General features: G+C 41.3%; 1 protein-coding gene across 2 annotated transcripts; it reads right to left on the bottom strand.

The window, feature by feature from the left end:
- Positions 1-2,104: 2,104 nt before the first annotated feature.
- On the bottom strand, positions 2,105-11,004 carry skap2 (src kinase associated phosphoprotein 2). 2 transcript variants are annotated; one of them, XM_085801997.1, is made up of 13 exons: positions 10,876-11,004; positions 10,350-10,455; positions 10,229-10,254; positions 9,783-9,881; positions 8,922-9,002; positions 8,519-8,602; positions 8,243-8,367; positions 7,821-7,884; positions 7,582-7,707; positions 7,327-7,434; positions 5,756-5,868; positions 2,254-2,357; positions 2,105-2,152 (listed from the first exon to the last, which is right to left on the bottom strand). In XM_085801997.1, exons 1-12 carry the CDS (start codon positions 10,913-10,915, stop codon positions 2,265-2,267), a joined length of 1,065 nt encoding a protein of 354 aa, XP_085658123.1. In that variant the 5' UTR covers positions 10,916-11,004; the 3' UTR covers positions 2,105-2,152; positions 2,254-2,264. The 2 variants fall into 2 exon arrangements, with proteins under 2 accessions (XP_085658123.1, XP_085658122.1); XM_085801996.1 differs by lacking the exons at positions 2,105-2,152; positions 2,254-2,357; positions 5,756-5,868; positions 7,327-7,434 and having other exon boundaries at positions 7,457-7,707; positions 9,783-9,884.
- Between the last annotated feature and the right edge of the window lie 1,510 nt (positions 11,005-12,514).

Here is a 12,514-nt window from a genome sequence, read left to right as displayed (position 1 = left end):
GTATGAAATGATGATGGTACATTATATTTCTTAACAAAGATGAACAGGTATCACTGGGATGTTTGTGTACTGATGTACCCTGGGGGGTTATTTACCCAGAGGGCATGTATGAAAAGTGGAAAGACGACAAAGTACTGTGTCTAAAAAGCAAAAACAAAGATTTTATAGTCGGTTGGATAATCAGAAAAGATTCCATGCATGAGCTCTGAGCCATCAGTAAAAAATGACTATAAATGTATTCTGTCCCAAGGGGAAATTTGTTTTATATTTCCATCATCTCTCTCAGCAAATCTAAATTTATTTATTATTACTCAGCAGCTCAATCTATATATATTTGGCCGGTAAAAGTGTATCTTTATGGTTGCAAGTATTAATTAGTGATATTCTGGTATCATTAGTGTAATTTAGTGCTCAGTAGATTAATGACATGGTGGCATTTATCTATGAAACATTATATCTTGATGTTAAATTGCAATAAAAGAACCTGTATATTCTGAGGATATGGCTGTCCAAATCTATCGGGGGGGATGGGGGGTGTAGTTGACATCCATTAAGGAAATCCTTTATTGGCACATAAAAATGAGAGGCAATATTTAGTCTTACTTGCCTTTGGCAACCTAACCCATAGCCTAACATTAGAAGGAGGACTCTTGGGTGGAAATGCTAAGATGCGTATGTCAGCAAAAAAAAATTAAATAGAATAAAATCAATCCGCAATTTCAACATCTCTAAGCATTTCATAATCAACCTAAATGACAATGTCAGAAGTGACATGAGATGATCTCCTCTGGCTCAATATCTCATTGTTTCCCTACATCCCCTCTCCACCCTAAAACAAAGCATTTTGCCTCTATATGCAATGTAGTATATTCAATAACTAATTATGGTAATTCATTACATCTCCAATTAGCAGAAAAGCTTTATCGCTGCACTATACCGTAAAGAGCAGGATTTATGTCGGCTTTGAATGTCACCCAGAGGACAGAGGACCAGCTCATCACTCAAGAGGAACAAAACAGAGAGACAGGAGCAAGGAAAAAAATAGAGGGAAGAGGGAGAGAGATACAGTGAGTTATTGGTTAATGAACGCATTTTCCTGTCCATTTTCTCGCAACCTTGAGAAAACCTTGACAAGGACTCTTTTGTCTGCAGCGAAACCAAAAAGGAGGGTATTGCCTTGATATGAAGAAAAATGCTACATAAGTTTGGTCGGTGCAATCACTGTAAAAAGATATGTACAATATGTATGTAACCTCCGAGGGATATGCCCAGCTAACGTCGCCTCGCCTGCTGTCAAACAGCCCCACGGAGGGTGATAAGCATCCCTGCTATCTGTGTGGGTGGCTGTCTTATTAGTGCACCTCAGCCATTTCACTCAGGCGCAGCACAGCCAACCATCTGCCACGCTGTGATCCTCTGCCCAGCGAAGTCTCTCAGGTGCCATAAAAACAGCACAGTGTCCCTTTGAAGCTCAGAACAAAAGTGCTGACCAGATGAAAAAACTCATTTTTAAAAACAAATAAATAATGTTTAATTTATCCAGGAGGTTGTGAACATGTATTTAGTGTACACGCAGGATTTGATATCACCACTGGCCTGATGTTCATTGCACATTAAAGAAGGGAACTACTATCACTCATTAGGTTGTGATGATAAACTGCATTATTCCTTAGATCTAAGCTTCCGTCGCCAAGGAAACACCTCAACAAACAATTGGTTTTTGATATCATCTCTATCATTAAACCTCTTCTTCTAACTGCCATTGTTAATTCAGCCTGGAAACATCATGTGAAAATGTGTCCTTCATGGCACAAGGGTTTCCTGCCTCAGTGTCTCTGTTGCTCCAGTAATCTCTGACCTTTCAAGAGCCTCTATTGCCACCTTGTGGCTCAAGTGGCGGGATAATAATAAAATGCAGTGATGCTATAGATTCGTTTGAAATTTTATTTTATCTTGCAATTTCTAAATAGTAAACTTGCCATAAGCAGTGCAGGACAGTTGGCTGTTAAAGAAATATATCTTGCATAGGAAATAAATACAAACAAACAGTTCATAGTAAAAAAACAAACAAAAAATTCCTTATACTTCAGTCATATGAAACGCATTTTCTCCAGTCAGCAGTCTCTTACAGTGGATATGGGAGGAAGAGATCCTGGGAAATTACACAATGAAACTGTTACAGTAAATAAATAATAATACAATCATAACCATCAGCTCTGAACTCAGCAAACAAATGAAAAACATGTCACTTACATGAGGTGAGTTTATAAAACATAAAGCTCTATCAGATAATCTTTGGGGACGATTCCTATGTTTCCGTTCTTCTCTCCGACCCACCAGCCAAAGGTCTGGTACTCCTGCATACAGGACAAAGTGGAGACAATGAGAAGGAGAAAACATAACAGAAAGACAGATATGATGTTGAGAGATTATTTGCCAATTATTAGTCAATAAACGTAAATTTAGTCTTAATATGTTGCAATTGGAGTAGATTTAGTTACTGTAACATAACACAATTAGATTCCTGTTTTGAAGTAATCTTTCAAACAGTAATGCCAAATATTTGTTCATTTCTCCAGATGGAGCTCCATGTGTAGAGAAAGCATTTGAAATGTTTGCACAGGCTGGACGGGATATCTGAGAAAAGAAGTCAGAATAAGTAATCATGCCCAGTAGAGAACATAAAAACCCAACACCACAATCGTGACCTATTTACAGATTCCTAACTGTTTTCCTTTCATTTCTACATCTGTAACATCCCACTACATCCCATAACAACTTTACATTTCCTGTATCCCATCCACCCACTCTACCAGGAGTTGGATTTGAGGTTGAGCGCACTCTCCTCCACTCTACACAAAAACCTCAGTGTGCGCAGAGAGAGCGCATCACACGTAAATCTGTCAGAGCATGACAAGTAATAGCCCCAAATGGCTGTCAGCGTGCTGAGATGTGAGGACACTGCGAGGAGAGATCTGAGACAAGAGGGGAATATCCCTCTCTCTCTCTCTTTGGCCAAGAGCCTGACCTCACATCAAAGTCTTCCAGGGACATGAATCAACGCCGGAGATCACGTTCTGACAAGGCCGCAGGAAGAGGAACCTGCACAATGTTTCAAATCCAAAGGCAGAACTCAGGGACAACGAGGGACCACATATGTGTCCACTTATTCCCAGAGGAGAGTAATGGAAGCAAGTGATCATATGGTAGTATTAGACAGAGGAAGATTACAATGACAGCATTACTGGCTAGTGCTGACAGTTGTGTGGTGATGGGCCATTTGTCATGTCAGATATAAATTAAAAAAGCTGCTGAACTCACTGTCCATGTCAGGCAGTAATATGACGGTGTATGAAAGAGTATCAAGTAACTAGTGCACCTAAATTATTAACAAACAAATTAGACATCACAGGAAACAAACACAAAATGTCACATGCATTTCATTAATAATATGTTGCATGATGAAAATGTCACCTCGCCACAAGCCCCTGCGGGACAATATAACAGATTGACATGAGGTGTGTGTAAAAGGGTGTGAGATCGTGAGATCGTGTGTGTGTGTGTGTGTGTGTGTGTGTGATGACTTCCTGCAGCTAGCCTTTGAAAACAGCAACACCTCATTGTGTAGTTCTGGCTGACAAATAAGTCATGCTTGAGTGAGTGCGGGACACAACACGAGAACACATACACAGAGCTGTGGAAGACTAATGACACCACACACTGTGACAACGCACATTAACGCAAACACCCCTAAGCCGGCCCGATACCACTTTTTATTACCTCCAGCAAATGAAAGGCTGGATTTACAAGCACAAAACTGTACAAGAGGTGATAGCTTGAGAAGATCTGCAACAGTAGCGGCAGCAGCAGCGTTATGTTTGGACAGTATTTACATTTTATTAAACCATCTGGCCACTTTCGTTAAGAGAGATGCTACATTTCTCCATTAGTTTTATGTGCAGCAACTTGCAGCGGGGTGGGGGGTAGGGGGTAGGGTGTAGGGGGCGGCTGCTGCTGCTGCCACATATCCGGACAACACGCTCTCCTTCAACCCCAGTCAGACCCTATAATCAACACCCAGGTCCTGACTGGGGGGTCTCGCTCGCTCGCTCGCAGCTGTAACACTACAGCTATTTCTGGGCCTGTGGAATGGGGGAGGGAAAAGGGAGAAAGGAGAATGGGGGAGGAGGGAACAGTGGAGGGGAAAAGGGGGGGGGGGGGGAGTTGGCTGTCCACTTTATCTGCAGCTGGCTGCTGCAGTCCAGACAGGTTTTATGGTCATTGCCCTCGCAGCAGGCCACAACCCCCAACACCAAGGTTTCAGCTAATGGCACTCCCAGTCTGAGTGAAAGGGCAACTTGATTCTTGGTCCTTTTCCACACACTAAGGAGGAGTAATAAACAGGCATTTGGCCAATGAGCATTGACGGGTTCTGTCTGCTTTGTGCATCTGTGTCTTTCCACTAGTGCTGAATCAATTAATCAATTAGCTCATCAACCACAAATGAACTATTTTGTTAGAGTGCTTTATCAAAGCAAGTTTCTGCCTCTTAAATGTAAAAGCTTACTCCCTTTATATTTGGACTTTGTACTGTTTGTCACAAGATGTCATCTCATGCTGTAATACATTTTGATAGATATTTTCCACTACATATTTTATAGACTAAGCATTTCATAAGAAAATAAGTAGTAAATTAATTTCCTCTACTCTGATCAATAAAGAAATATATCAATTATTCAAAATCTTCAGGTTTCCATTAAATAAATAATGTCTGAAGCTCAGTCGCCAGATGTTTTTGAGTCCTTCTGCCACTAGATGGCAGACTTGAATTTTGGAAAAGACCCTGGTCACTTAACAGGCTGTCTCAGTTGACTACATGCTCCATAGAAACCAAACCAGACAGGAAATATAGCCAGTCTAGATGGTGTACATTTCACACTTTTTTAAAAAAAAAAGAAGAAAAAAACCACAGGGCTGATATGCATCTGTGAATGTGTAGCATTCCTTGACTTATTTGCTGTGCAATGATCAAAAACGAGCTTGTTAAACATATCACAACAAAATCCAATTTGGCGTACATATGAACCAGTCATGCACAAAAGCCCTCCTGTTTGGTTACATAATAGAAGTAAAGACAACCCCCACCCCTCACCCCCCCAGCTCTCCACACCTGGCACCCACACCTAGTCGACAAGCCTCGGAAATTGTGCGTCCACTACACGTCTTCACCTGCTCTGAATAGAGTGTCGGACTGAGCCTGGGTTTCCTGAGAACACACATTCCTATTTGGCGAGGTGAGGGAGATGTCTGAGAGGTGTGTGGGCTGAGGGCTGCCCACCGCCTGGCATGGCCGCCGCAGCAGCAGCAGCAGCAGCAGCAGCCCGCTGAAACAGTCCAGATGGAAGTGATGGAATGGCGCCGTGTGCCAGCTAAGCCCAGCCTCCGCCAGCAACACTAAAACAGTTTCCGTTGTGACACAACTAATCCCCATCTCAGTGCCAGAGAGAGAACCTAGCCCAGTCTGCCTCTTACCATCAGCCGTCCACCTCCCGGCGGAGGGCCAGGCGCTGCCAGTAAAGAATGTGAACAGTCAGTTACTCTGAGGGCCTAGAAATAACTCACTTTAGGTGGTCTGGTACCAGCACAACCACTCAAACCCCATCTCAAACTTTTGCATGACAGTCAGGTTTGTGCAAATCCTGCCCTTGGATGAATCAATGTTTTACCCCGGCAAGAAGGACTCCCTTAACCTTACCCTGCTCAGGATGTAGATGTGTTCTCCACGTTTAAAGGACAGTTCATCTGGGTAGTTTCCTGTGCAGTCCCATAAGCCCTGGTAGTAGTTTGGGTAGTCTGTGCTCTTATCAACTGGATGGAGAAAAAAAAGGGGACAACAGGCTGATTAAAGATTACACACTTTGTTTTCCATGATATCAATTGACACAGCAGTGATTGTCAGTGTGCAGCAGAACCAACAGGAGGCAGTGGAGAGCCAAAAGCAGATTCAGAGGCAACATGTGCAAAGAGGAGACAGTAGATGTGTCACAGATCCATCTCATCCAAGTAAGTATTTAAGGTTTAAAAAATAACTCTATTTTTGACATTTGATGACATTATATATATATATATATATATATATATATATATATATATATATATATATATATATATATATATATATATATATATATATATTATATATATATATATATATATATATATATACACAACACACACACACACACACACACACACACACACACACTATGTAGCATTGATTTCGGACATGAGTCATGTTAATGGGTCAGACAGCGGCTTTGTCTAATTCTACACTGTTCCTAAACATGGTTTGAGGATGTAGTTCTTTCTGCAAAGTGACAAAATGAAGTATACGCTAAAAAGAGAGAAAGTAGATTTTAAAATAACAAACTTGTTTTCAAACATTTTGAAGATTTAAAAAATGTCAAAGATGCTAACAGCCAGAAAATCTAAATTGTGGATTGGAGTGGAAACTGCTCAAGGAAAACTTCAAAGAAACAAACAAACAAAATGTAATTTCTTCTCTATCAATGTACAAAAGAGCTGCAGAGATTGACAGAAATTAGAATAAAGATGAATTGTCTAAATTAAAAAGTAAAAAAGAAATCTCAATGGGACTGCTGGTCAGACAATACAAAACATTTGAGGATGTCACCTCAGACTCTGAGAAACTGGAATTGATATTTTTCACAATTTACTGACATTTTGTTGAGTAAATGATCACCCATAAGAAAATGGCTGAGAGATTAATCTATGATGAAAATCATCACTAGTTGCAGCTCCACTGTTGCAGCTGTTTGACTGCCATATGTATGTATATCCTCCTACTGAGAAGAACATATGAAAACTACCACAGTGCTCTGTATAGAGTTAGTATACAGGACAGGATTATACAGCTGTTCATTTTCTGTCTGATGATGATGCTCAGTAGATTAGACAGTAAATGTTTTGGCACTTCACATTGATTCAGTAGATAAAAATCTTATGATTACAGTATGTATTTTTGTACTTCTAAAACTGCAACATATCTCTTGTTGTAAAAAGGAAGTTGACAAGTTATTTCCAGCATTGTGCTAACTTTCAGTTGCACACACATGGACTTCCCCTGTAGATCTAACTTCTTCTATTTGTGTCAGAAGGTTTAGTCGCAGCCACAAACAAACAGTGTGACATTCGTTGATCTGCGTGTATAATGAAAGCCTCTCTATCATCATACTGAAATAGACACACACACAGTGTATACACCCTGTTGAGACCAGAGATAGAGTTCAGTGCGGTGTACAGTACCTGCAGCAGCAGCAGCAGGAGCAGGAGCAGGAGGAGCAAGAGGAGGTTTGCTTGCTGGTTCCACCTTAGGAGGAGGCTTCACTTGCGGAGTGGGGATGTCTTCCTCCTCTGCAGAAACAAGGTGTTAGATGAGTGGGTTATGAACTCAAAAACATGGAATGACATTTTTAAAAAAAACTTTGATGTTGTCGTGTAAATTGGTCATGTTCTGCAGGACACTGGAGACTGTTGCCGTGATAAACCGTGTGCTCGGACCTGGGAGCTCTTCGTAGATGTCTTCGTCAATCGGCTCAGGCTCAGCTGCTGTACTAGTTAGTGCTGCGACATCATCGTACATTTCCTGGTCCTCGTCTTCTTCCTCTGGGATGATGCCTGTCATATCTATAAACAGCAAGATATAATATGCTGTTGCTTTGTCTTTTCACAATCTTGAATAAACAAATGTTACTGTAATGGACATTAGAAGGCAAATTAATGTTTGAAAGAGTTCAAACCTCTCAAAACAAAGTCTATCTGTTTCACCCATTCCTCCGCCTCTTTGACCGATGACGCACAAAACTGCGATGAAAGACGAGAGAAATGAAAACTGCAGTCAGTGCAATACGCACTTCTACATATATTAATTAACATAAACAAATAATGCTGCATTTATGCATAGTAAAATGTTCCACATGGAAGAGCCTGAAAAACACTCATTTAGACTTTTTTAAATATGCGTGACAGGTTGAGCTATTGCAAAGGCAGCAGTGTCAAATGAATGAATGGGTTTTTAAATAAATAAAGATTTAATGAAGTGCAAGTACACGCATGGCTCGCCAAGTTTTGAAACATGGCACATCTCAAGTCCATTTTTGTTTTTCAATTTAGGAGGCAGCTTCATTTACATTCACACCATCATCAAGAGACGAGTGTTTACCTGATAGACCCGCTTGTCTGGAGCCGAAACTTCAAAGCAACAATCCTTCTTTGAGTCTTTCCGCAAGGTGCTGTTCATTTTGACAGAGTACCCATCGATATTAAACTCTCCCTTCTGCTGCTTGTCTGTTTCCAGATCATTTAAATATCATGGTTAATGGCTCACACAGGCAACGCCACACTGACATCCTGAGAGACATTCCTGCCATTTAAGTAATTCTCCAAGAGTGTGTGATTCGTAATTAACAGGATGAAAAGAAAAACAAAAATCAAGTACCTTTGTCACTGCCGTAATAGTAGAAGGTGTTACAGCTTAGAGCGCACCATCTCTTCTGCCATTCGGTGCCAAAAAAGCTGTGATCTGTGGAGGGAAACCAACAGTTACCTCACTATAAAACATCTGTCTCTATATCTTTTAATAGTTTATGTGAATCAGAATCAGAATCTCAGAATCAGAATTTATTTGTCATTGTACAGCAGTACATTGACATTGTCATTGTACAGCAGTACAACAAAATTAAAAGCTGTGGAGGATAATTAGAGCTGAGAGTGAAAATGCCACCCCAAAAATATGTATCACATGCATTTATGTATCCAAAAAATTATCAAAGATTGCAATTTTAGACTTGCAGACAACCTCAGCTTGTCGAGTTGCCAGATCTTCCTGACAGAGCACCCACCCTTTCTGCGTTTCTCGAGGTAACCTGCTTTGAAGACAGATGTCAGGTCCTGAGCTGCCACAGGTGGGGACTGGTGAGCACCTGAAAAAGCGTTCAGAAAACCTGATGAAGTGAAATCATGCATGTTGTCTCCAAATCTGGTGTCATCACTGCGTTTGGTGTTTTTAATATGTCAAAAAGTGAATATTAGATTTGTTTTTACAATGTTAACCATGACCTGGTGGGTCTGTGTGTAACCTTGCTGTCAAGTATTTAGCCCTCCACTAACCAGTGTTTTCCCTCTCACTAGAGGAAATTCCCTTGCAGCGTGCAACTTCAGTGCAAGTGTTCAACTGCTGTGTCAAAGTTGCTTTGTGTGAAAGAGTGGCCATAAAACTGGCAGCTGCTTCCAACCCATAAACCCTGGACTCAAATCACCGTTTCACAAGGATTTTCCTGATAGTCCGTTTTAAAAGGTAAACACAAAAATCATAGATAGATTACCACGACGGAGCAAAGAGGATTAAAGCTACTGTATGTTAAGTATTTCTCCCCCCCTTAAACTACAGCCATGGCAGTAATTTCCAGTCCCCTGACTGCGGCTGAGAGCAATAAAGTATGCTCTAGCTGTCAAAGGGGTGGGGTGAAAAGAGGTGGTGGGAGTCGGAGCCATGCCTCCAAATTGCTTCCCAAGTATGTTGCCAAGTTACAGTTGGAATGTCTCCTTCATTGTGCCACTCAAAGTCACTTTCTCCAAGGAGCAGATGCAAAGATTTGTGTACTTTCATGCCAAGATGCAATTTCTCAATACTTTAATCCGCAGCTTGTTAGCAGTTAGCAGGTCAACTCTGGACATCTGCTAAGTGCTTGTGGCTTTTTTACCTTCGCCAGCGTCCTCATCCTTGTCTGTGCGCTCAGAGTGCAGCGAACCTCCATCGTTGTTGCTGTCAAACTCCTCCTCCTCCTCTGAGTCATCTCCACCTACAGAAGTAAACACAAGGAGCTGTGTAGCAATGATACACAGTGTGCTGAAACACAGTGGTTCCCAACCACATATCTCTACAGAGGTCTGTGTAGCTCATTTGAGGGGAGGGATTTCCATTTTAACACCACAAACCCTTTTTTTCTCAAGCTAAAATATATATATTAAAGTCTTCAACCCCAAATTATAAAAATAATTGTAATTTCTTTTTTCTAATTTTCAAGAATAAGGAACAGGATGTTGTGACACTTGAGATGTATGTGTTGACCTCTTGTGTGAGGGTCTAGACCCCCTGGTGGCAATTCCACCTCAGGATGATCAAACAAAGAGAAAGACAAACACTCACTTTTGTCCTTAAAATCATGTGGGAAACTGTTGAAGAGAGGTAGAGGACGTTAAAATCAACAACATACATTAAAATAAATCAGATTTTATGTGACTGCATTGAGAGGACAGACACAGCCTACCCCTGTTTGACATCTTTGATCCGTTTGATGAAGGCTTCCCTCTTCTCTTTCGCCTTCTTGCTTAAACTTTCTCCTTTTAACCCATCGTTGAGGAAAAGCTCTAGATCTGAAACCCAAAACCAAACAGCAGGTAAATCATTCACCCAACCTGATAGCAGTCATGATGATGAGGATGTGTGAACCAAGTGGCTCATGTCATGTGACCCAAGCACCTGCTGGAGATTTTGCATTTAAAAGCACAACAACAGCAGCAACTCTACACAACTAGCAGCGGTTTGAACTTTTTTATTATTATTATTATTTTACTTTTACTTTTGTTTGACTCTTATCAGCAACAACAAGCATCGTCTATGACTGAACCAGCAGCACAGAAACCCAGTCATCCATACTGCTTCCTCTTTTCACTCAACGGTCCCTTCATCATTGCGGCTCAGTGGAAACTAGCCTTTAGTAGAGGACCAACACGGAAAACAAGGCAGCACGGCCAAATATAAGCAGCAGTAACTCTCTGATGGAGCCTCATTACCTGAGATAAGCGTCGTTAACTCCTCGGGAATCGCGCGCATTGTCGTGAGAGTTTGTTTCTCTTGGCTGAGCTGTGGCCGCGGACCGTCCGTCAGGCAGCAGGAGGAACTTGTACTCGACACACGGAAGCAGCAGCACCGACCGCGGCTCACACACACGGAAGTTAATCTGCCATTTATTTATCACTGACCAGTCAGTTCCGCTGCAGGACTGATGTTTATTATTCCATCAGCCGTGTGTGTGTGTGTGTGTGTGTGTGTGTGTGTGTGTGTGTGTGTGTGTGTGTGTGTGTGTGTGTGTCTGACCGCTGCTGATGACAGGGGGGGCTGATGCTTTAATGGAGCACCGGGTCTTTACAGACTAATAAAGTCAGAGTATAATGTGATGATCATATTTTTGATTGATTCCAGATCATATTTCTCTGGCCAGTCTGCTCGCTGTCACTGACTCACTGCACTGGACACATTAGGTGTGTGTGTGTGTGTGTGTGTGTGTGTGTGTGTGTGTGTGTGTGTGTGTGTGTGTGTGTGTGTGTGTGTGTGTGTGTGTGTGTGTGTGTGTGTGTGTGTGTGTGTGTGTGTTTTTACAAGGATGCAAGCACTTATGAATATGTCAACACTGTAAATCTAAAAAGAGATTATTAATAGATAAAAGGTAATTATGTAAAAACTAATGTGGAGGTCTCTTGGCCAGGTCGTGGAGAAACAGTGTAGGTCTGCATCTCATTTATTCCCAAATAACATGTTTAGATATTGGCATTGTGATGTAGGCTACATTTTATTTTTGAAATCAGTTTTTCTTGTAATATCAGTGTCATTCCCCCCCTCTCTGCCTCCCATTTTCTGTCTCTCTCTCAACTCTCCTGTCCATTAAAGGCGAAAAAGCCCCCACAAAATATACTTTAAAAAAAAAAAATCAGTGACAAGTCCAGTTTTCCATCTCATGTGATGCAACTCTGAGTAAGAAAAACACCCACTTCTTACAAACCTCCTGCAGATCGGCCGGTTGTCATATTGTTTACAAAGGTGTCACTCATTCATTAGTCATCTTTTGACAGGCCGTATCACCCAAACCTGGCCAGGCGGCTGGGCCTTTGAACTCTATAGCCTGTTGTTGTGGAGACATGAGAGGAGAGATGTCAGAGCGGCTCTGGAGGGGCTTGATGTGTGAAGAGCCTCAGCTTTTACTGTAGCTATAGGCAGCTGCAGGTGGCGGGCTGTGTTTGTCAGAGCTGCCAGACACACAGAGTCTCCACACGCAAACACTTTACTCATTTCTGTTTCAGTCCAGAAGCTTTGGGCAGCGACTGTCACCCATACATGAGATACTCTGGTCTTTCTTGCGGGTTGTGAGCAGAAAGGAAAAGATGTGTTTAGATACTCTAATCTAAATACGACAAAATATACAGGATTTGTTGCAATATTGTTTTAAAATGTCTTCAAATATTATGGATTTGCATTTAGATCATACATCAGACATAAAAAATCTAGAGACCTGACTATAGTGTGATATTTGAGCATAGTCTTCATTTCCTTCTTCCTCCTCAGATCATAATGTAGCCTATGTTTACAGGATTGTTTGTATACGTGTGACATTTTGTCATATTACATATTCAAAGTCAATAAATTCTTTATGAGCCA

Source organism: Trachurus japonicus, chromosome 16 (assembly GCF_045865225.1).
Source record: "Trachurus japonicus isolate A0001 chromosome 16, Traja_1.0".
NCBI classification, from domain to species: Eukaryota; Metazoa; Chordata; class Actinopteri; order Carangiformes; family Carangidae; genus Trachurus; species Trachurus japonicus.
The sequence above is the reverse complement of the archived record's forward strand: the minus strand, read 5'-3'. Positions and strand labels throughout refer to the sequence as shown.

Coding starts and splice junctions, on each gene's coding strand:
- skap2 (XM_085801997.1), bottom strand. CDS start 10,915: ATGCGCGCGATTCCCGAGGAGTTAACGACGCTTATCTCAG. Junction 7,708..7,820: donor GATAGACTTTGTTTTGAGAG/GTTTGAACTCTT, acceptor TGCTGTTTATAG/ATATGACAGGCATCATCCCA. Junction 7,435..7,581: donor CATCTACGAAGAGCTCCCAG/GTCCGAGCACAC, acceptor TTGTTTCTGCAG/AGGAGGAAGACATCCCCACT.